We start from the raw sequence: 25,377 nt of genomic DNA on the forward strand, positions 1-25,377 counted from the left end.
GATGACGAGGAAAAAGCTAACATATTAAACACCTTCTTCTCCACGGTATTCACGGTGGAAAATGAAATGCTAGGTGAAATCCCAAGAAACAATGAAAACCCTATATTAAGGGTCACCAATCTAACCCAAGAAGAGGTGCGAAACCGGCTAAATAAGATTAAAATAGATAAATCTCCGGGTCCGGATGGCATACACCCACGAGTACTAAGAGAACTAAGTAATGTAATAGATAAACCATTATTTCTTATTTTTAGTGACTCTATAGCGACAGGGTCTGTTCCGCAGGACTGGCGCATAGCAAATGTGGTGCCAATATTCAAAAAGGGCTCTAAAAGTGAACCTGGAAATTATAGGCCAGTAAGTCTAACCTCTATTGTTGGTAAAATATTTGAAGGGTTTCTGAGGGATGTTATTCTGGATTATCTCAATGAGAATAACTGTTTAACTCCATATCAGCATGGGTTTATGAGAAATCGCTCCTGTCAAACCAATCTAATCAGTTTTTATGAAGAGGTAAGCTATAGACTGGACCACGGTGAGTCATTGGACGTGGTATATCTCGATTTTTCCAAAGCGTTTGACACCGTGCCGCACAAGAGGTTGGTACACAAAATGAGAATGCTTGGTCTGGGGGAAAATGTGTGTAAATGGGTTAGTAACTGGCTTAGTGATAGAAAGCAGAGGGTGGTTATAAATGGTATAGTCTCTAACTGGGTCGCTGTGACCAGTGGGGTACCGCAGGGGTCAGTATTGGGACCTGTTCTCTTCAACATATTCATTAATGATCTGGTAGAAGGTTTACACAGTAAAATATCGATATTTGCAGATGATACAAAACTATGTAAAGCAGTTAATACAATAGAAGATAGTATTCTGCTACAGATGGATCTGGATAAGTTGGAAACTTGGGCTGAAAGGTGGCAGATGAGGTTTAACAATGATAAATGTAAGGTTATACACATGGGAAGAAGGAATCAATGTCACCATTACACACTGAATGGGAAACCACTGGGTAAATCTGACAGGGAGAAGGACTTGGGGATCCTAGTTAATGATAAACTTACCTGGAGCAGCCAGTGCCAGGCAGCAGCTGCCAAGGCAAACAGGATCATGGGGTGCATTAAAAGAGGTCTGGATACACATGATGAGAGCATTATACTGCCTCTGTACAAATCCCTAGTTAGACCGCACATGGAGTACTGTGTCCAGTTTTGGGCACCGGTGCTCAGGAAGGATATAATGGAACTAGAGAGAGTACAAAGGAGGGCAACAAAATTAATAAAGGGGATGGGAGAACTACAATACCCAGATAGATTAGCGAAATTAGGATTATTTAGTCTAGAAAAAAGACGACTGAGGGGCGATCTAATAACCATGTATAAGTATATAAGGGGACAATACAAATATCTCGCTGAGGATCTGTTTATACCAAGGAAGGTGACGGGCACAAGGGGGCATTCTTTGCGTCTGGAGGAGAGAAGGTTTTTCCACCAACATAGAAGAGGATTCTTTACTGTTAGGGCAGTGAGAATCTGGAATTGCTTGCCTGAGGAGGTGGTGATGGCGAACTCAGTCGAGGGGTTCAAGAGAGGCCTGGATGTCTTCCTGGAGCAGAACAATATTGTATCATACAATTATTAGGTTCTGTAGAAGGACGTAGATCTGGGTATTTATTATGATGGAATATAGGCTGAACTGGATGGACAAATGTCTTTTTTCGGCCTTACTAACTATGTTACTATGTTACTATGTTACATACTTCCCGAGGGGTGAAACTACATACTATTACATATGCCACAGAGGGCCCCACCATATACATAGGTGGGTTCCTCCACATAGACTACTGGGGGTTCCAACACATACACCACAGGGGGCTCCACCACATACTTCCCGAGGGGAGGCACTACATACTATTACATATGCCACAAGAGGGCCCCACCACATACTTCCCGAGGGGAGGCACTACATACTATTACATATGCCACAGAGGGCTCCACCACATACTTCCCAAGGGAAGGCACTACATACTATTACATATGCCACAGAGGGCCCCACCACATACATAGGTGGGCTCCTTCACATACACTACTGGGGGTTCCAACACATACTACCACATACACCACAGGGGGCTCCACCACATACTTCCCGAGGGGAGGCACTACATACTATTACATATGCCACAGAGGGCCCCACCACATACTTCACGAGGGGAGGCACTACATACTATTACATACGCCAGAGAGGGCTCCACCACATACTTCCCGAGGGGTGAAACTACATACTATTACATATGCCACAGAGGGCCCCACCATATACATAGGTGGGTTCCTCCACATAGACTACTGGGGGTTCCAACACATACACCACAGGGGGCTCCACCACATACTTCCCGAGGGGAGGCACTACATACTATTACATATGCCACAAGAGGGCCCCACCACATACTTCCCGAGGGGAGGCACTACATACTATTACATATGCCACAGAGGGCTCCACCACATACTTCCCAAGGGAAGGCACTACATACTATTACATATGCCACAGAGGGCCCCACCACATACATAGGTGGGCTCCTTCACATACACTACTGGGGGTTCCAACACATACTACCACATACACCACAGGGGGCTCCACCACATACTTCCCGAGGGGAGGCACTACATACTATTACATATGCCACAGAGGGCCCCACCACATACTTCCCGAGGGGAGGCACTACATACTATTACATACGCCAGAGAGGGCTCCACCACATACTTCCCGAGGGGTGAAACTACATACTATTACATATGCCACAGAGGGCCCCACCATATACATAGGTGGGTTCCTCCACATAGACTACTGGGGGTTCCAACACATACACCACAGGGGGCTCCACCACATACTTCCCGAGGGGAGGCACTACATACTATTACATATGCCACAAGAGGGCCCCACCACATACTTCCCGAGGGGAGGCACTACATACTATTACATATGCCACAGAGGGCTCCACCACATACTTCCCAAGGGAAGGCACTACATACTATTACATATGCCACAGAGGGCCCCACCACATACATAGGTGGGCTCCTTCACATACACTACTGGGGGTTCCAACACATACTACCACATACACCACAGGGGGCTCCACCACATACTTCCCGAGGGGAGGCACTACATACTATTACATATGCCACAGAGGGCCCCACCACATACTTCCCGAGGGGAGGCACCGCATACTATTACATATGCCACAGAGGGCTCCACCACATACTTCCCGAGGGGAGGCACTACATACTATTACATATGCCCAGAGGGCCCCACCACATACATAGGTGGGCTCCTTCACATACACCACAGGGGGCTCCACCACATACTTCCCGAGGGGAGGCACTACATACTATTACATATGCCACAGAGGGCTCCACCACATACTTCCCGAGGGGAGGCACTACATACTATTACATATGCCACAGAGGGCTCCACCACATAGTTCCCAAGGGGAGGCACTACATACTATTACATATGCCACAGAGGGCCCCACCACATACATACATAGGTGGGCTCCTCCACATACACTACTGGGGGTTCCAACACATACTACCACATACACTACAGGGGGCTCCACCACACACTTCCCGAGGGGAGGCACTACATGCTATTACATATGCCACAGAGGGCTCCACCACATACTTCCCGAGGGGAGGCACTACATACTATTACATATGCCCAGAGGGCCCCACCACATACATAGGTGGGCTCCTTCACATACACTACTGGGGGTTCCAACACATACTACCACATACACCACAGGGGGCTCCACCACATACTTCCCGAGGGGAGGCACCAGTGGCGTAACTACAAAGTTATGGGCCCCGGTGCGAACTTTCAAATGGGCCCCCCTGCCAAAATATTTTCCACCCAATTCCACATCCTGCCCATGATCCTGCCCCATCTGACTCCACATTCTGCCCCATCTGACTCCACATTCTGCCCCATTTGACTCCACATTCTGCCCCATCTGACTCCACATTCTGCCCCATCTGACTCCACATTCTGCCCCATCTGACTCCACATTCTGCCTCATCTGACTCCACTTTCTGCCCTATCTGACTCCACTTTCTGCCCCATCTGACTCCACTTTCTGCCCCATCTGACTCCACATTCTGCCCCATCTGAACACACATTCTGCCCCATCTGAACACACATTCTGCCCCATCTGAATACACATCTCACCGGAACAGCAGGAACCGGAAATCTGCTGCTGGCTGATACCAGAGAACACGAGCTGCACACAACCAGGACTCAGCTGCTGCTGAGAGCTGAAGGACCTGTGGTGACGTCATCGTCATGTGATCAAGAGGCGGAGCTGATAAATGGTGAAGGACCTATGATGATAATGATGACGTCACCACAGGTCCTTCAGCCCTTCCTTTCTAACAGTTCAGGTGTCGGCTGCGGAGTTGATGTGTGCGCCCGGCAGGTCAGGTGGAGAGCAGGTCTGTCTTTTGCAGTGTGGGAGGAATCACCTGCGCGGCAACAGTTTTGACCTTTTTGCTGATGTCGGGTCGGCATGCATCTGACCTGCCGGGCCCCTGACTCCCCTGGGCCCGGTCGCAGTGGCGACTGCTGCGACCGTGGTAGTTACGCCCCTGGGAGGCACTACATACTATTACATATGCCACAGAGGGCTCCACCATATACATAGGTGGGCTCCTCCACATACACTACTGGGGGTTCCAACACATACTACACCATGCACCACAGGGGGCACCACTATACACACCATGGGGCTCCACCACATACTACGCCATGCACCACAGGGGGCACCACTATACACACCATGGGGCTCCACCACATACTACGCCATGCACCACAGGGGGCACCACTATACACACCATGGGGCTCCACCACATACTACGCCATGCACCACAGGGGGCACCAATATACACACCATGGGGGCTCCACCACATACTACACCATGCACCACAGGGGGCACCACTATACACACCATGGAGGCTCCACCACATACTACGCCATGCACCACAAGGGGCACCACTATACACACCATGGGGGCTCCACCACATACTACACCATGCACCACAGGGGGCACCACTATACACACCATGGAGGCTCCACCACATACTACGCCATGCACCACAGGGGGCACCACTATACACACCATGGAGGCTCCACCACATACTACACCATGCACCACAGGGGGCACCACTATACACACCATGGGGCTCCACCACATACTACGCCATGCACCACAGGGGGCACCACTATACACACCATGGGGCTCCACCACATACTACGCCATGCACCACAGGGGGCACCACTATACACACCATGGGGCTCCACCACATACTACGCCATGCACCACAGGGGGCACCAATATACACACCATGGGGGCTCCACCACATACTACACCATGCACCACAGGGGGCACCACTATACACACCATGGAGGCTCCACCACATACTACGCCATGCACCACAGGGGGCACCACTATACACACCATGGGGGCTCCACCACATACTACACCATGCACCACAGGGGGCACCACTATACACACCATGGAGGCTCCACCACATACTACGCCATGCACCACAGGGGGCACCACTATACACACCATGGGGGCTCCACCACATACTACACCATGCACCACAGGGGGCACCACTATACACACCATGGAGGCTCCACCACATACTACGCCATGCACCACAGGGGGCACCAATATACACACCATGGGGGCTCCACCACATACTACACCATGCACCACAGGGGGCACCACTATACACACCATGGAGGCTCCACCACATACTACGCCATGCACCACAGGGGGCACCACTATACACACCATGGGGGCTCCACCACATACTACACCATGCACCACAGGGGGCACCACTATACACACCATGGAGGCTCCACCACATACTACGCCATGCACCACAGGGGGCACCACTATACACACCATGGAGGCTCCACCACATACTACACCATGCACCACAGGGGGCACCACTATACACACCATGGGGCTCCACCACATACTACGCCATGCACCACAGGGGGCACCACTATACACACCATGGGGCTCCACCACATACTACGCCATGCACCACAGGGGGCACCACTATACACACCATGGGGCTCCACCACATACTACGCCATGCACCACAGGGGGCACCAATATACACACCATGGGGGCTCCACCACATACTACACCATGCACCACAGGGGGCACCACTATACACACCATGGAGGCTCCACCACATACTACGCCATGCACCACAGGGGGCACCACTATACACACCATGGGGGCTCCACCACATACTACACCATGCACCACAGGGGGCACCACTATACACACCATGGAGGCTCCACCACATACTACGCCATGCACCACAGGGGGCACCACTATACACACCATGGGGGCTCCACCACATACTACACCATGCACCACAGGGGGCACCACTATACACACCATGGAGGCTCCACCACATACTACGCCATGCACCACAGGGGGCACCACTATACACACCATGGGGGCTCCACCACATACTACGCCATGCACCACAGGGGGCACCACTATACACACCATGGGGGCTCCACCACATACTATGCCACAGGGGGCACCACTATACACACCATGGGGGCTCCACCATATACTACGCCATGCACCACAGGGGGCACCACTATACACACCATGGGGGCTCCATCACATACTACGCCATGCACCACAGGGGGCACCACTATACACACCATGGGGGCTCCACCACATACTATGCCATGCACCACAGGGGGCACCACTATACACACCATGGGGGCTCCATCACATACTACGCCATGCACCACAGGGGGCACCACTATAAACTCCATGGGGGCTCCACCACATACTACGCCACAGGCACCACAGGGCGCACCTATACACACCATGGGGGCTCCACAACATACTACATCATGCACCACAGGGGGGCACCACTATACACCATGTGGGCTCCACCACATACTACGCCATGCACCACAGGAAGCACCACTATAGACACCATGGGGGCTCCACCACATACTACGCCACAGGGGGCACCACTATATACACCATGGGGGCTCCACCAAATACTATGCCATGCACCACAGGGGGCACCACTATATACACCATGGGGGCTCCACCACATACTACGCCATGCACCACAGGGGGCACCAGTATATACACCATGGGGGCTCCCCTACATACACCACGCGGGGCCTCCAACACATACTGCCTCATACTCGACAGGGGACTCCATCACATACACCACGGGGGCCGCCTCCTCATACACCATGGAGTATTCCATCACAGACACCATAGGGGACTCCATCACATACACCACAGGGGACTCCTCCTCATACACCATGGAATACTCCATCACATACACCACAGGGGACTCCATCACATACACCATGGAGTACTCCATCACATACACCACAGGGGACTCCGTCACATACACCATGGAGTACTCCATCACATACACCACAGGGGACTCCATCACATACACCACAGGGGAATCCATCACATACACCACAGGGGACTCCATCACATACACCATGGAGTACTCCTTCACATACACCACAGGGGACTCCGTCACATACACCACAGGGGACACCGTCACATACACCACAGGGGACTCCGTCACATACACCACAGGGGACTCCGTCACATACACCACAGGGGACTCCGTCACATACACCATGGAGAACTCCATTACATACACCACAGGGGACTCCATCACATACACCACAGGGGACTCCATCACATACTCCACAGGGGACTCCGTCACATACACCACAGGGGACTCCGTCACATACACCACAGGGGACTCCTCCTCATACGCCATGAAATACTCCATCACATACACCACAGGGGACTCCTCCTCATACACCATGGAATACTCCATCACATACACCACAGGGGACTCCATCACATACACCACAGGGGACTCTATCACATACACCATGGAGTACTCCATCACATACACCACAGGGGACTCCATCACATACACCACAGGGGACTCCTCCTCATACGCCATGAAATACTCCATCACATACACCACAGGGGACTCCTCCTCATACACCATGGAATACTCCATCACATACACCACAGGGGACTCCATCACATACACCATGGAGTACTCCATCACATACACCATGGAGTACTCCATCACATACACCATGGAGTACTCCATCACATACACCACAGGGGACTCCGTCACATACACCATGGAGTACTCCATCACATACACCACAGGGGACTCCATCACATACACCATGGAGTACTCCTTCACATACACCACAGGGGACTCCGTCACATACACCACAGGGGACACCGTCACATACACCACAGGGGACTCCGTCACATACACCATGGAGAACTCCATTACATACACCACAGGGGACTCCATCACATACACCACAGGGGACTCCATCACATACTCCACAGGGGACTCCGTCACATACACCATGGAGTACTCCATCACATACACCACAGGGGACTCCATCACATACACCACAGGGGAATCCATCACATACACCACAGGGGACTCCATCACATACACCATGGAGTACTCCATCACATACACCATGGAGTACTCCATCACATACACCATGGAGTACTCCATCACATACACCACAGGGGACTCCGTCACATACACCATGGAGTACTCCATCACATACACCACAGGGGACTCCATCACATACACCATGGAGTACTCCTTCACATACACCACAGGGGACTCCGTCACATACACCACAGGGGACACCGTCACATACACCACAGGGGACTCCGTCACATACACCATGGAGAACTCCATTACATACACCACAGGGGACTCCATCACATACACCACAGGGGACTCCATCACATACTCCACAGGGGACTCAGTCACATACACCACAGGGGACTCCGTCACATACACCACAGGGGACTCCTCCTCATACGCCATGAAATACTCCATCACATACACCACAGGGGACTCCATCACATACACCACAGGGGACTCTATCACATACACCATGGAGTACTCCATCACATACACCACAGGGGACTCCATCACATACACCATGGAGTACTCCATCACATACACCATGGAGTACTCCATCACATACACCATGGAGTACTCCATCACATACACCACAGGGGACTCCATCACATACACCACAGGGGACTCCATCACATACACCACAGGGGACTCCATCACATACACCACAGGGGACTCCTCCTCATACGCCATGAAATACTCCATCACATACACCACAGGGGACTCCTCCTCATACACCATGGAATACTCCATCACATACACCACAGGGGACTCCATCACATACACCATGGAGTACTCCATCACATACACCATGGAGTACTCCATCACATACACCATGGAGTACTCCATCACATACACCACAGGGGACTCCATCACATACACCACAGGGGACTCCATCACATACACCACAGGGGACTCCTCCTCATACGCCATGAAATACTCCATCACATACACCACAGGGGACTCCTCCTCATACACCATGGAATACTCCATCACATACACCACAGGGGACTCCATCACATACACCATGGAGTACTCCATCACATACACCACAGGGGACTCCGTCACATACACCATGGAGTACTCCATCACATACACCACAGGGGACTCCATCACATACACCATGGAGTACTCCATCACATACACCACAGGGGACTCCATCACATACACCATGGAGTACTCCATCACATACACCATGGAGTACTCCATCACATACACCACAGGGGACTCCATCACATACACCACAGGGGACTCCATCACATACACCACAGGGGACTCCATCACATGCACCACAGGGGACTCCATCACATGCACCACAGGGGACTCCATCACATGCACCACAGGGAACTCCATCACATACTCCACTGGGGACTCCTCCTCATACACCATGGAATACTCCATCACATACACCACAGGGGACTCCATCACATACACCATGGAATACTCCATCACATGCACCACAGGGGACTCCATCAAATACACCATGGAGTACTCCATCACACACATCACGGGGGTCTCCTCCTCATACACAATGGGGGGACTCCACCACATATTGCATTCGTGGTCAAAAGTTTTGAAACTGACACATTTTTGTTTTCACATTTTGCTGCTTTAGGCTGTGTGCACACGTTGCAGATTTTTCAGGTTTTTTCGCTATAAAAACGCAAAAAAAAACCCTGCATACATTATGCATCCCATCATTTAGAATGCATTCCGCAATTTTTGTGCACATGATTTTTCCGCGAAAAAAATGCTTTGCGGTAAAAAACGCAGCATGTTCATTAATTTTGTGGATTTCCCACTATATTATTGCATTGGGAACCTCTGGAAAAATCCGCAAAAAAAAAACGCGGTAAAAACACAAGAAAAACGCGCAGAAAACGCATGCGAATTTCTTGCAGAAAATATCTCATGTTTTGCTCAGGAAATTTCTGCAAGAAATCCTGAACATGTGCACATAGCCTTAGAGTTGTTTTTATCTTTTAGTTGGATGTTTATCTGGTTACTGAAGGTCAACTATAAACATTTCATAAACAAATACATGAAGTTTATGGAAAAAATGAAAATTTCCAGCACTGCCCCTTATTTCTCCAGACTTCTGCCCTTCGCCCTGGCTGCTGGATATCAGCTCCTAGGCCAGATCCTGAGTGATGGCCACCCATTCTTGTCTCATCAAGGTTCGGAGATTATCATAATTTGTGTTTTTGTTAGTTGCTTTTTGAGCACTGACCACAATTTCTCAATGGGATTGAGATTCTGGGGAGATTCCTGGTCAAAATTAGACCCAAAATGTAAATGTTTCACTCTACGAGCCACATGTTTATCCCTTTTGCATTGTGACATGGTCGCCTTCATCATGGAAAAAAGCATCATCACCAAATTGTTCCTAGATCATTGGGAGAAGTTGCTCTTGGTTGATATTTAGATCCCAATCTTTATTCATAGCTGTGTTCTTAGGTAAAATTGTGAGTGATATGTAACCCCCCCACATGAATGGTCTCAGGATGCTTTACAATTGGCCTCATGGTAGTGCTCGCCTTTTCTTCTCCGGTCAATCATTCTTCCAGATGTCCCAAACAGTCTGAAGTGGGCTTCATTCGAAAAAATAACTTTACCCCCCATCCTCTGCAGTCCAGTCCCTGTACTTCCTCAGAATGTCAGTCTGTCCTTGATGTTTTTTTTATGGAGAGAAGTGGCTTCTTCGTTGTTGTTGTTGTCCTTCCAGACACTATGCTGCCTCCAAAATCCTTCGCCTCACTGTTCGTTCAGATACACTGACACCGCCTGCTGCCATCTCTCAGCAAGCTCTACCCTGGTGTTAAACTGAACCCATCGCCGAATCCTCCCTATGAGAAAATCCTAGCACTTGCTGGACTTTCTTGGGCATCCTGACACCTTCTTCACATCAAGTAAACTTCTCTCTTTGAAGTTCCTGATGATCTGACGAATGGTCGATTTAGGGGCAATCTTACAAGCAGCAATGTCCTTGCCTGTAAAGCCCTTCTGATGCAAAGCAATGATAACTGCATGTTTTCTTGGAGGTAACAGAAGAAGACAATAATATAAATCACCAGCCACCTTCTTCTAGCCTTCAGTCTGCTCTTATAATTCAATAAGCAGGACAGAGTGATATCAGCTGCCTTGTCCTCGTTAACACTTTTTCCTGAGCTAATGAGAAGATCACTGATGATATCAACAGGTCATTTTCTAAATTAAATTCGGTGGAAATGTTTTTTTTTGTCATGAAGTTCATTTTCATGGTCAGGGCTGACTTTGCAATTCATCTCATCGCTCTTCATAACAATTTAGAGTTAATGCAAATTGCAGCTATAAAAATTGAAAACTTTCCCAAAACCAAAATTTGTGTCCGTCTCAACTTTTGCACCCCAGGGGGCTCCACCACATACTGCACCAGCTTCCGAGCATCAGAATACCTGTGGAGCAGCCTCAGCTAAAGTGATGATAATCTTCTCCCTCCTTCAGGTTCAGAGATCGCAGATTGTCCTCAAACCCTCCTCCTGTCAGGTCCTGCAGAGAAGAGGACAAGGTCAGTATCCGGATTCTCTCCTGTCTAAAGGGATCAGTACTAAAAAGCGACATGTCAACAAATAAAAACTTTCTAAAACACTTTATTTTTAACTAGCTGAAGAGCCCGGCGTTGCCTGGGCATAGTAAATATCTGTGGTTAGTTATAGCACCTCACTTCTCTTATTTTCCCATCACACCTCTCATTTTCCCCCCCTCACATCTCTCATTTTCTCCCTTACACCTCTCATTTTCCCCCTAACTCCTCTCATTCCCCCCTAACACTTGTCATTTCGACCTCACATCTGTCATTTTCCGATCACTCCACTATTTTCCCTCACTCCTCTCATTTTGCACTCATACCTTTTTATTTTCACCTCACACCCCTCATTTTCACCTCACACCTCTCATTTTCCTCTCAGTATATACATGTTTGTCATCTCCCTTATATATAGTATACACCTGTATGTCATCTCCTGTATATAGTATAAACCTGTATGTCATCTCCCCTGTAAACAGTATATACCTGCTGTATGTCATCTCCTCCTGTATATACCTATGTGTCATCTCCTCCTGTATATACCTGTATGTCATCTCTTCTGTATATACTATATACCAGTATGTCATCTCTTCCTATATATAGTATATATCTGTATGTCATCTCCTGTATATAGTATATACCTGCTGTATGTCATCTCCTCCTCTATATACCTATGTGTCATTTCTTTTATATAGTATATACCTGTATGTCATCACCTGTATATAGTATATACGTGTGTCATCTCCTGTATATAGTATATACCTGTAAGTCATCTCCTCCTGTATATAGTATATACCTGTGAGTCATTTGCTCCTGTATATAGTATACACCTGTGTGTCATCTCCTCCTGTATATATATGGACCTGTATGTCATCTCCTCCTGTATATAGTATATACATGTGTGTGATCTCCTCCTGTATATAGTATATACCTGTGTGTCATCTGCTCCTGTATATAGTATATATCTGTGTGTCATCTCCTCCTGTATATAGTATATACGTGTGTCATCTCCCCTGTATATAGTATATACAGTCATGGCCAAAAGTATTGACACCTCTGCAATTCTGTCAGATAATTCTCATTTTCTTTCTGAAAATGATTGCAAACACAAATTATTTGGTATTATTATCTTCATTTAATTCGTCTTAAATGAAAAAAACACAAAAAGAATTGTCCTAAAGCCAAATTGGATATAATTCCACACCAAACATAAAAAAGGAGGTGGACAAAAGTATTGGCACTGTTCAAAAAAATCATGTGATGCTTCTCTAATTTGTGTAAATAACAGCACCTGTAACTTACCTGTGGCACCTAACAGGTGTTGGCTAACTAAATCACACTTGCAGCCAGTTGACATGGATTAAAGTTTACTCAACCTCTGTCCTGTGTCCTTGTGTGTACCACATTGAGCATGGAGAAAAGAGAGAAGACCAAAGAACTGTCTGAGGACTTGAGAAACCAAATTGTAAGGAAGCATGAGCAATCTCAAGGCTACAAGTCCATCTCCAAAGACCTGAATGTTCCTGTGTCTACCGTGCGCAGTGTCATCAAGAAGTTTAAAGACCATGGCACTGTGGCTAACCTCCCTAGATGTGGACGGAGAAGAAAAATTGACAAGAGATTTCAACGCAAGAGGTCATGGGTCTTCCAGCAGGACAATGACCCAAAACACACTTCAAAAAGCACTAGAAAATGGTTTGAGAGAAAGCATTGGAGACTTCTAAGGTGGCCTGCAATGAGTCCAGACCTGAATCCCATAGATCACCTGTGGAGAGATCTAAAAATGGCAGTTTGGAGAAGGCACCCTTCAAATATCAGGGACCTGGAGCAGTTTGCCAAAGAAGAATGGTCTAAAATTCCAGCAGAGCATTGTAAGAAACTCATTGATGGTTACCGGAAGCGGTTATTTTGGCTAAAGGTTGTGCAACCAAGTATTAGGCTGAGGGTGCCAATACTTTTGTCTTGCCCATTTTTGGAGTTTTGTGTGAAATGATCAATGTTTTGCTTTTTGGTTCATTCAGAATTGCAGGGGTGTCAATACTTTTGGCCATGACTGTACCTGTGTGTCATCTCCTCCTGTATATAGTATGTACTTGTGTGTCATCTTCTCCTGTATATAGTATATATCTGTGTGTCATCTCCTCCTATATATAGTATATACCTGTGTGTCATCTCCTCCTGTATATAGTATATACCTGTGTGTCATCTCCCTTGTATATAGTATATATGTGTGTCATCTCCTTCTGTATATAGTGTATACCAGTATGTCATCTCCTCCTGCATATACCTGTGTGTCACCTCCCCTGTATATAGTATATATGTGTGTCATCTCCCCTGTATATAGTATATACCTGTGTGTCATCTCCTCCTGTATATAGGATATACCTGTGTGTCATCTCCTCCTGTATATACCCGTGTGTCATCTCCCCTGTATATAGTATATACCTGTGGGTCATCTCCCCTGTATATAGTATATACCTGTGTTGTCATTTCCCCTGTATATAGTATGTACCTGTATGTCTTCTCCCCTGTACATAGTATATACCAGTGTGTCATCTCCTCCTGTATATAGTATATACCTGTATGTCATCTCCTCCTGTATATAGTATATACCTGTGTGTCAATTCATCCTGTATATAGTATATACCTGTGTGTCATCTCCCCTGTATATAGTATATACCTGTGTGTCATCTCTCCTGTATATAGTATATACCTGTGTGTCATCTCCCCTGTATATAGTATGTACCTCCATGTCTGTTGTGAATTCTGTGGCTGAATTCACTCCTGTGGTCACAAGTGGTACTGCAGCTTCTGAGCTTCCTCCCTCAGGTGTTCTGGTGAGCTCGTTAACTGCTTCATTACTTAACTCCGCCTGATGCTGCTATCCTTGCTCCTTGTCAATGTTTCAGTGTTGGATCTGAGCTTCTCCTGATTGTTCCTGTGACCTGCTGCTCTGTATAGCTAAGTGCTTTTTGCTTTTTTGTTGCTTTTTTTCTGTCCAGCTTGTCTTTTGTTTTGCTGGAAGCTCTGAGACGCAAAGGGTGTACCGCCGTGCCGTTAGTTCGGCACGGTGGGTTTTTTTGCCCCCTTTGCGTGGTTTTGCTTTAGGGTTTTTTGTAGACTGCAAAGTTCGCTTTACTGTCCTCGCTCTGTCCTAGAATATCGGGCCCCAATTTGCTGAATCTATTTCATCCCTACGTTTTGTCTTTTCATCTTACTCACAGTCATTATATGTGGGGGGCTGCCTTTTCCTTTGGGGAATTTCTCTGGGGCAAGTCAGGCCTATTTTTCTATCTTCAGGCTAGCTAGTTTCTTAGGCTGTGCCGAGTTGCCTAGGTAGTTGTTAGGTGCAATCCACAGCCGCTTTTAGTTGTGTTTAGGATAGGATCAGGTGTGCGGTCTACAGAGTTTCCACGTCTCAGAGCTCGTTCTTGTATTTTTGGGTATTTGTCAGATCACTGTGTGCGCTCTGATCGCTAAGCACACTGTGTTTCTGGATTGCCTTCATAACACCTGTCATTAGCAAACATAACAGTACAAGGAGCCTAACCAATGATTCTCAATAGAGGGAAAGAAAAAGTTCTGACATCATTTTTTTTTTTTTTTTTTCTGCTCTGTGTTTACTTTTTTTTTTCCTAGACATTTGGGTGATTCTGGACACAGGTGTGGACATGGATATTCAGGGTCTGTGCTCTTCAATGGATAATCTCGTTATAAATGTACAAAAAATTCAAGATACTATTGATCAGAAATCTATGTTAGAACCAAGAATTCCTATTCCTGATTTGTTTTTTGGAGATAGAACTAAGTTTCTAAGTTTCAAAAATAATTGTAAGCTATTTCTGGCCTTGAAACCTCATTCTTCTGGTAATCCTATTCAACAGGTTTTGATTATTATTTCTTTTTTGCGCGGCGACCCTCAAGACTGGGCATTTTCTCTTGCGCCAGGAGACCCTGCATTGAGTAGTGTCGATGCGTTTTTCCTGGCGCTCGGATTGCTGTACGATGAGCCTAGTTCAGTGGATCAGGCTGAGAAAAATTTGCTGGCTTTGTGCCAGGGTCAGGATGATATAGAAGTATATTGTCAGAAATTTAGGAAATGGTCAGTACTCACTCAGTGGAATGAATCTGCGCTGGCAGCTTTGTTCAGAAAGGGTCTCTCTGAGGCTCTTAAGGATGTCATGGTGGGATTTCCTATGCCTGCTGGTTTGAATGAGTCTTTGTCTTTGGCCATTCAGATCGGTCGACGCTTGCGCGAGCGTAAATCTGTGCACCATTTGGCGGTACTGCCTGAGGTTAAACCTGAGCCTATGCAGTGCGATAGGACTATGACTAGAGTTGAACGGCAGGAATACAGACGTCTGAATGGTCTGTGTTTCTACTGTGGTGATTCCACTCATGCTATTTCTGATTGTCCTAAGCGCACTAAGCGGTCCGCTAGGTCTGCCGTCATTGGTACTGTACAGTCCAAATTCCTTCTGTCCATTACCTTGATATGCTCTTTGTCGTCGTTTTCTGTCATGGCGTTTGTGGATTCGGGCGCTGCCCTGAATCTGATGGATTTGGATTATGCTAAACGTTGTGGGTTTTTCTTGGAGCCTTTGCGGTGTCCTATTCCATTGAGAGGAATTGATGCTACACCTTTGGCCAAGAATAAACCTCAATACTGGGCCCAGCTGACCATGTGCATGGCTCCTGCACATCAGGAAGTTATTCGCTTTCTGGTGTTGCATAATCTGCATGATGTGGTCGTGTTGGGGTTGCCATGGCTAGAAACCCATAATCCAGTATTGGATTGGAATTCCATGTCGGTATCCAGCTGGGGTTGTCAGGGGGTACATGGTGATGTTCCATTTTTGTCGATTTCGTCATCCACCCCTTCTGAGGTCCCAGAGTTCTTGTCTGATTATCAGGATGTATTTGAAGAGCCCAAGTCCGATGCTCTACCTCTGCATAGGGATTGTGATTGTGCTATCAATTTGATTCCTGGTAGTAAATTCCCTAAAGGTCGATTATTTAATTTATCCGTGCCCGAACACGCCGCTATGCGCAGTTATGTGAAGGAATCCCTGGAGAAGGGACATATTCGCCCATCGTCATCACCACTGGGAGCAGGGTTCTTCTTTGTAGCCAAGAAGGATGGTTCGCTGAGACCGTGTATTGATTACCGCCTTCTTAATAAGATCACTGTTAAATTTCAGTATCCCTTGCCATTGTAATCTGACTTGTTTGCTCGGATTAAGGGGGCTAGTTGGTTCACTAAGATAGATCTTCGTGGTGCGTATAATCTGGTGAGAATCAGGCAAGGAGATGAATGGAAAACTGCATTCAATACGCCCGAGGGTCATTTTGAGTATCTAGTGATGCCGTTCGGACTTGCCAATGCTCCATCTGTGTTTCAGTCTTTTATGCATGACATCTTCCGTGAATATCTGGATAAATTCCTGATTGTTTACTTGGATGACATTTTGATCTTCTCAGATGATTGGGAGTCTCATGTGAAGCAGGTCAGAATGGTTTTTCAGGTCCTGCGTGCTAACTCTTTGTTTGTGAAGGGATCAAAGTGTCTCTTCGGTGTGCAGAAAGTTTCATTTTTGGGGTTCATATTTACCCCTTCTACTATCGAGATGGATCCAGTTAAGGTCCAAGCCATCCAGGATTGGATTCAGCCGACATCTCTGAAAAGTCTGCAAAAGTTCCTGGGCTTTGCTAATTTTTATCGTCGCTTCATCTGTAATTTTTCTAGCATTGCCAAACCATTGACCGATTTGACCAAGAAGGGTGCTGATTTGGTTAATTGGTCTTCTGCTGCTGTGGAAGCTTTTCAGGAGTTGAAGCGTCGTTTTTGTTCTGCCCCTGTGTTGTGTCAGCCAGATGTTTCTCTTCCGTTCCAGGTCGAGGTTGATGCTTCTGAGATTGGAGCAGGGGCGGTTTTGTCACAGAGAGGTTCTGATTGCTCAGTGATGAAACCATGTGCTTTCTTTTCCAGGAAGTTTTCGCCCGCTGAGCGTAATTATGATGTGGGCAATCGAGAGTTGCTGGCCATGAAGTGGGCATTCGAGGAGTGGCGTCATTGGCTTGAAGGAGCTAAGCATCGCGTGGTGGTATTGACTGATCATAAGAACTTGACTTATCTCGAGTCTGCCAAGCGCTTGAATCCTAGACAGGCCAGTTGGTCGTTATTTTTTGCCCGCTTCGACTTTGTGATTTCGTACCTTCCGGGCTCTAAAAATGTGAAGGCGGATGCTCTGTCTAGGAGTTTTGTGCCCGACTCTCCGGGTTTATCTGAGCCAGCGGGTATCCTCAAGGAAGGAGTCATTGTGTCTGCCATCTCCCCTGATTTGCGGCGGGTGCTGCAAAAATTTCAGGCGAATAAACCTGATCGTTGTCCAGCAGAGAAACTGTTCGTCCCTGATAGGTGGACTAATAAACTTATCTCTGAACTTCATTGTTCGGTGTTGGCTAGTCATCCTGGAATCTTTGGTACCAGAGAGTTAGTGGCTAGATCCTTCTGGTGGCCATCTCTGTCACGGGATGTACGTACTTTTGTGCAGTCCTGTGGGATTTGTGCTAGGGCTAAGCCCTGCTGTTCTCGTGCCAGTGGGTTGCTTTTGCCCTTGCCGGTCCCAAAGAGGCCTTGGACACATATTTCGATGGATTTCATTTCTGACCTTCCCGTTTCTCAAAAGATGTCAGTCATTTGGGTGGTCTGTGATCGCTTTTCTAAAATGGTCCATCTGGTGCCCTTGGCTAAATTGCCTTCCTCCTCTGATTTGGTACCTTTGTTCTTTCAGCATGTGGTTCGGTTGCATGGCATTCCTGAGAATATTGTTTCTGACAGAGGTTCCCAGTTTGTTTCAAGGTTTTGGCGAGCCTTTTGTGGTAGGATGGGCATTGACCTATCCTTTTCCTCGGCTTTCCATCCTCAGACTAATGGCCAGACCGAACGAACCAATCAGACCTTGGAAACATATCTGAGATGTTTTGTTTCTGCAGACCAGGATGATTGGGTGTCCTTTTTGCCGTTGGCTGAGTTCGCCCTTAATAATCGGGCCAGCTCGGCTACCTTGGTTTCTCAATTTTTTTGCAATTCTGGGTTCCATCCTCGTTTCTCTTCAGGACAGGTTGAGTCTTCGGACTGTCCTGGTGTGGATTCTGTGGTGGATAGGTTGCAGCAGATCTGGACTCAGGTAGTGGACAATTTGATCTTGTCCCAGGAGAAAGCTCAACTTTTCGCTAATCGCAGACGCCGTGTGGGTCCCCGACTTCGTGTTGGGGATCTGGTTTGGTTATCTTCTCGTCATATTCCTATGAAGGTTTCCTCTCCTAAATTTAAACCTCGTTTTATTGGTCCGTATAGGATTTCTGAGGTTCTCAATCCTGTGTCTTTTCGTTTGACCCTCCCAGACTCCTTTTCCATACATAATGTATTCCATAGGTCGTTGTTGCGGAGATACGTGGCACCTATGGTTCCATCTGTTGTGCCTCCTGCCCCGGTTTTGGTGGAGGGGGAATTGGAGTATATTGTGGAGAAGATTTTGGATTCTCGTGTTTCTAGACGGAAACTCCAGTATCTGGTTAAATGGAAGGGTTATGCTCAGGAAGATAATTCCTGGGTTTTTGCCTCTGATGTTCATGCTTCCGATCTTGTTCGTGCCTTTCATGCGGCTCATCCTGGTCGGCCTGGGGGCTCTGGTGAGGGTTCGGTGACCCCTCCTCAAGGGGGGGGTACTGTTGTGAATTCTGTGGCTGAATTCACTCCTGTGGTCACAAGTGGTACTGCAGCTTCTGAGCTTCCTCCCTCAGGTGTTCTGGTGAGCTCGTTAACTGCTTCATTACTTAACTCCGCCTGATGCTGCTATCCTTGCTCCTTGTCAATGTTTCAGTGTTGGATCTGAGCTTCTCCTGATTGTTCCTGTGACCTGCTGCTCTGTATAGCTAAGTGCTTTTTGCTTTTTTGTTGCTTTTTTTCTGTCCAGCTTGTCTTTTGTTTTGCTGGAAGCTCTGAGACGCAAAGGGTGTACCGCCGTGCCGTTAGTTCGGCACGGTGGGTTTTTTTGCCCCCTTTGCGTGGTTTTGCTTTAGGGTTTTTTGTAGACTGCAAAGTTCGCTTTACTGTCCTCGCTCTGTCCTAGAATATCGGGCCCCACTTTGCTGAATCTATTTCATCCCTACGTTTTGTCTTTTCATCTTACTCACAGTCATTATATGTGGGGGGCTGCCTTTTCCTTTGGGGAATTTCTCTGGGGCAAGTCAGGCCTATTTTTCTATCTTCAGGCTAGCTAGTTTCTTAGGCTGTGCCGAGTTGCCTAGGTAGTTGTTAGGCGCAATCCACAGCCGCTTTTAGTTGTGTTTAGGATAGGATCAGGTGTGCAGTCTACAGAGTTTCCACGTCTCAGAGCTCGTTCTTGTATTTTTGGGTATTTGTCAGATCACTGTGTGCGCTCTGATCGCTAAGCACACTGTGTTTCTGGATTGCCTTCATAACACCTGTCATTAGCAAACATAACACATGTCATCTCCCCTGTATATAGTATATGCCAGTGTGTCATCTCCTCCTGCATATGATATATACCTTTGTGTCATCTCCTCCTGTATATAGTATATACCTGTGTGTCATCTCCTACTGTATATAGTATATACCTGCGTGTCATCTCTCCTGTATATAGTATATATCTGTATGTCATCTCCTCCTGTATTAGACCGCGTTCACACGTTATTTGGTCAGTATTTTTACCTCAGTATTTGTAAGCTAAATTAGCAGCCTGATAAATCCCCAGCCAACAGGAAGCCCTCCCCCCTGGCAGTATATATTAGCTCACACATACACAGAATAGACAGGTCATGTGACTGACAGCTGCCGTATTTCCTATATGGTACATTTATTGCTCTTGTAGTTTGTCTGCTTATTAATTAGATTTTTATTTTTGAAGGATAATACGAGACTTGTGTGTGTTTTAGGACAAGTTTCATGTGTCAAGTTGTGTGTATTGAGTTGCATGTGGCGACATGCATGTAGCGACTTTTGTGAGATGAGTTTTGTGTGGCATGCGTATAGCAACTTTTTGTGTGTCGAGTTGCATGTGAGAGGTTAGTGTAGCAAGTTGTGTGCAGCAAGTTTTGCGCGTGGCGAGTTTTATGTGTGGTGCGTTTTGAGTATGTGCAAGTTTTGTGTGAGGCAAGTTTTGCATGTGTTGCAACTTTTGTGCATGGGCCAATTTTTCCGCGTGTGCAAGTTTTGCGTGTGGCGAGTTTTCCATAAGGTGAGTTTTGCACGTGTGGCGAGTTTTGCGTGAACCTAGTTTTGCATGTGGCGAGTTTTGCGTGAACCTAGTTTTACATGTGGCGAGTTTTGAGCGGCGACTTTTGTGTTTCGACTTTTATGTGGCGAGGTTGGTGTATGTGTGGTGAAATGTGTGCTGAGGGTGGTATATGTGTTCAAGCACGTGGTAGTGTGTGGCGCATTTTGTGTGTGTGTTCATATCCCCGTGTGTGGTGAGTATCCCATGTCGGGGCCCCACCTTAGCAACTGTACGGTATATACTCTTTGGCGCCATCGCTCTCATTCTTTAAGTCCCCCTTGTTCACATCTGGCAGCTGTCAATTTGCCTCCAACACTTTTCCTTTCACTTTTTCCCCATTATGTAAATAGGGGCAAAATTGTTTGGTGAATTGGAACGCGCAGGGTTAAAATTTCGCCTCACAACATAGCCTATGACGCTCTCGGGGTCCAAACGTGTGACTGCAAAATTTTGTGGCTGGTGCAGACGCCAATCCCGGACATACACACATACATTCAGCTTTATATATTAGACTAGCTGAAGAGCCCGGCGTTGCCTGGGCATAGTAAATATCTGTGGTTAGTTAGAGCACCTCACTTCTCTTATTTTCCCATCACGCCTCTCATTTTCCCAATCACATCTTTCATTTTCCCCCTCACATCTCTCATTTTCTCCCTCACTCCTCTCATTCCCCCCTAACACTTGTCATTTCGACCTCACATCTGTCATTTTCCGATCACTCCACTATTTTCCCTCACTCCTCTCATTTTGCACTCACACCTTTTCATTTTCACCTCAGTATATACGTTTGTCATCTCCCTTATATATAGTATACACCTGTATGTCATCTCCTGTATATAGTATATACCTGTATGTCATCTCCCCTGTATATAGTATGTACCTGCTGTGTGTCATCTCCCCTGTATATAGTATATACCTGTATGTCATCTCCTCCTATATATAGTATATACCTGTATGTCATCTCCTTCTATATATAGTATATACCTGCATGTCATCTCCTCCTGTATATAGTATATACCTGTGTGTCATCTCCCCTGTATATAGTATATATCTGTGTGTCATCTCCTCCTGTATATAGTATATACCTGTATGTCATCTTCTATATATAGCATATACCTGTATGTCATCTCCTCCTGTATATAGTATATACCTGTGTGTCATCTCCTCCTGTGTATAGTATATACCTGTATGTCATCTCCTCATGTATATAGTATGTACCTGAATGTCATCTCCTCCTCTATATAGTATATACCTGTGTGTCATCTCCCCAGCCAACAGGAAGCCCTCCCCCTGGCAGTATATATTAGCTCACACATACACATAATAGACAGGTCATGTGACTGATCGCTGCCGTATTTCCTATATGGTACATTTGTTGCTCTTGTAGTTTGTCTGCTTATTAATCAGATTTTTATTTTTGAAGGATAATACCAGACTTGTGTGTGTTTTAGGGCGAGTTTCGTTTGTCAAGTTGTGTGTGTTGAGTTGCGTGTGGTGACATGCATGTAGCGACTTTTGTGAGATGAGTTTTGTGTGGCAACATGCGTGTAGCAACTTTTTGTGTGTCAAGTTGCATGTGACAGGTTAGTGTAGCAAGTTGTGTGCAGCAAGTTTTGCGCATGGTGAGTTTTGCGTGTGGCGAGTTTTATGTGTGGTGCGTTTTGAGTATGTGCAAGTTTTGTGTGAGGCAACTTTTGCATGTGTTGCAAGTTTTGTGCATGTGGCAATTTTTCCACGTGTGCAAGTTTTGCGTGTGGCGAGTTTTCCATGAGGTGAGTTTTGCACTTGTGGCGAGTTTTGCGTGAGCCTAGTTTTTGCATGTGGCGAGTTTTGCGCGTGGCGAGTTATGAGCGGCGACTTTTATGTGGCGAGGTTGGTGTATGTGTGGTGAAATGTGTGCTGAGGGTAATATGTGTTCAAGCACGTGGTAGTGTGTGGCGCATTTTGTGTGTGTGTGGTGAGTATCCCATGTCGGAGTCACACCTTAGCAACTGTACGGTATATACTCTTTTGCGTCATCGCTCTCATTCTTTAAGTCCCCTTTGTTCACATCTGGCAGCTGTTAATTTGCCTCCAACACTTTTCCCCATTATATAGATAGGGGCAAAATTGTTTGGTTAATTGGAAAGCGCGGGGTTAAAATTTCACCTCACAACATAGCCTATGATGCTCTTGGGGTCCAGACGTGTGACTGTGCAAAATTTTGTGGCTGTAGCTGCGACGCCTCCAACACTTTTCCTTTCACTTTTTCCCCATTATGTAGATAGGGGCAAAATTGTTTGGTGAATTGGAACGCGCGGGGTTAAAATTTCGCCTCACAACATAGCCTATGACGCTCTCTGGGTCCAGACGTGTGACTGTGCAAAATTTTGTGGCTGTAGCTGCGACGGTGCAGATGCCAATCCCGGACATACATACACACACACACACATACATTCAGCTTTACATATTAGATTTCTGATATTTAAGATATCTGATTGCTGTCAATGAATGTGAACAATCTAATTTGCATACAATACCTGTTCTGATCCAACACTTTTCAGAGCTGAGGGTTTGCTACAGTTGTACCCTAACATCACAATTATCACCAGCACAAATTTGTCTCCAGTGATGAGTCTGTTACAATGTATCAGTGCACTAAAATGTATCTGTTTTATTTTTTTTTTTTAAGGTAATCCAGGCGATTGTGTAGACTGGATATAACGGTTACAAACCCTCAGCTGTGACAGGTAAAGTCAAGCCTCAAGAATATTTACATGACTCACTGATAGCAAGCAGAGATCTTGAAACAGGAGCACAACATGGGTGTTTTTTGTTTCCTTTGCACCACGTGGAGTTTTCTGTACCCATTGCGCTTGCTCTGGGGTTGTCATGGTAGCATCAACCAATCAGAAGAACACATTGACAGGACTGGAGGTCACATGATGAAAAGTCTACTGCTGCTACCATGGCGACCCCAGAGCAAGCAAATACAGAAGGGTAAATAAAAAAACAAGGTGAATATTAGAATATTGAAGGCGCCAATCTACTGCTGCCACGTGAAGCACGTTCCTTCAAGTCATTAATACACCAAAAGTAACACCTGCAGCCTCTCTCGCTTGTAGCTCCTGAATCCCGGCTTTATTCTCTTCTTTATAGGGTCTGTAAAGAATCTGGTGAAAGGCTACAGAGATCCTAAGGCTACTTTCACACTAGCGTTTTCTGCAATCCGTCACAATGCGTCGTTTTGCAGAAAAAACGCATCCTGCAAAAGTGCTTGCAGGATGCGTTTTTTCCCCATAGACTTGCATTGACGACGCATTTGCGACGGATTGCCACACGTCGCATCCGTCGAGCGACGGATGCGTCGTGCTTTTGCGGACCGTCGGAAGAAAAAACGCTACATGTAACGTTTTTTTCTCCTGACGGACCGCTTTTTCCGACCGCGCATGCGCGGCCGGAACTCCACCCCCACCTCCCCGCACCTTACAATGGGGCAGCGGATGCGCCGGAGAAATGCATCCGCTGCACCCATTGTGCAAGGCAGCAAACGCTAGCGTCGGAATCTCTCCCCGACGCATTGCGACGGGGAGATTCCGACGCTAGTGTGAAAGGAGCCTAACCACCAGCTGGAGTTAACCCTTCATAAGGGAAAGCGAGGGCAGCACGGCGATCATGTGGCGACTTCTGGGAAAAATCTAGATACTACGGCCATTAGGATGCATTAGGTCATCATGGTTCTGGGTGTAATCTGTAATTATGGAGATGCATAATTCTACATAGGAGCTGTATACACAATAAAACAAAACGTGGTAACTCCAGCACTTCCAGCAGACCCCGTACACTGGACTGCGGCCGGCGCCTGAGGTCGCCCCCTACAGGTGAGTGCTATTTTATTATTCGGATACATGAATGTGACCACATGAGAGGAGCGTGCAGGGAGCGTGGCCGCAGCGTAAGATGTGGGGAGCCTTCT

The 25,377-nt window shown here is 46.9% G+C and overlaps 1 protein-coding gene across 9 annotated transcripts in view; it reads right to left on the reverse strand.

Annotated features, from left to right (window-relative positions):
* B3GNTL1 (UDP-GlcNAc:betaGal beta-1,3-N-acetylglucosaminyltransferase like 1) overlaps positions 1-25,377 on the reverse strand; it is a 292,250-nt gene that overhangs the window by 60,323 nt on the left and 206,550 nt on the right. For 8 of the 9 annotated variants that reach the window (XR_011318300.1, XM_069750606.1, XM_069750603.1 and 5 more), the window contains one exon: positions 11,990-12,083. Coding sequence is in view for 8 of the 9 variants with exons in the window: in XM_069750606.1 (XP_069606707.1) it covers positions 12,003-12,083 (81 nt within the window). In the remaining variant the exon portion in view is untranslated. Of the gene's footprint in view, positions 1-9,966; positions 12,084-25,377 lie in introns of those variants that run through there. The other variant, XM_069750607.1, reaches the window with a different exon arrangement.

The sequence above is a fragment of the Ranitomeya imitator genome, chromosome 2 (assembly GCF_032444005.1).
Source record: "Ranitomeya imitator isolate aRanImi1 chromosome 2, aRanImi1.pri, whole genome shotgun sequence".
Lineage (NCBI taxonomy): Eukaryota > Metazoa > Chordata > Amphibia > Anura > Dendrobatidae > Ranitomeya > Ranitomeya imitator.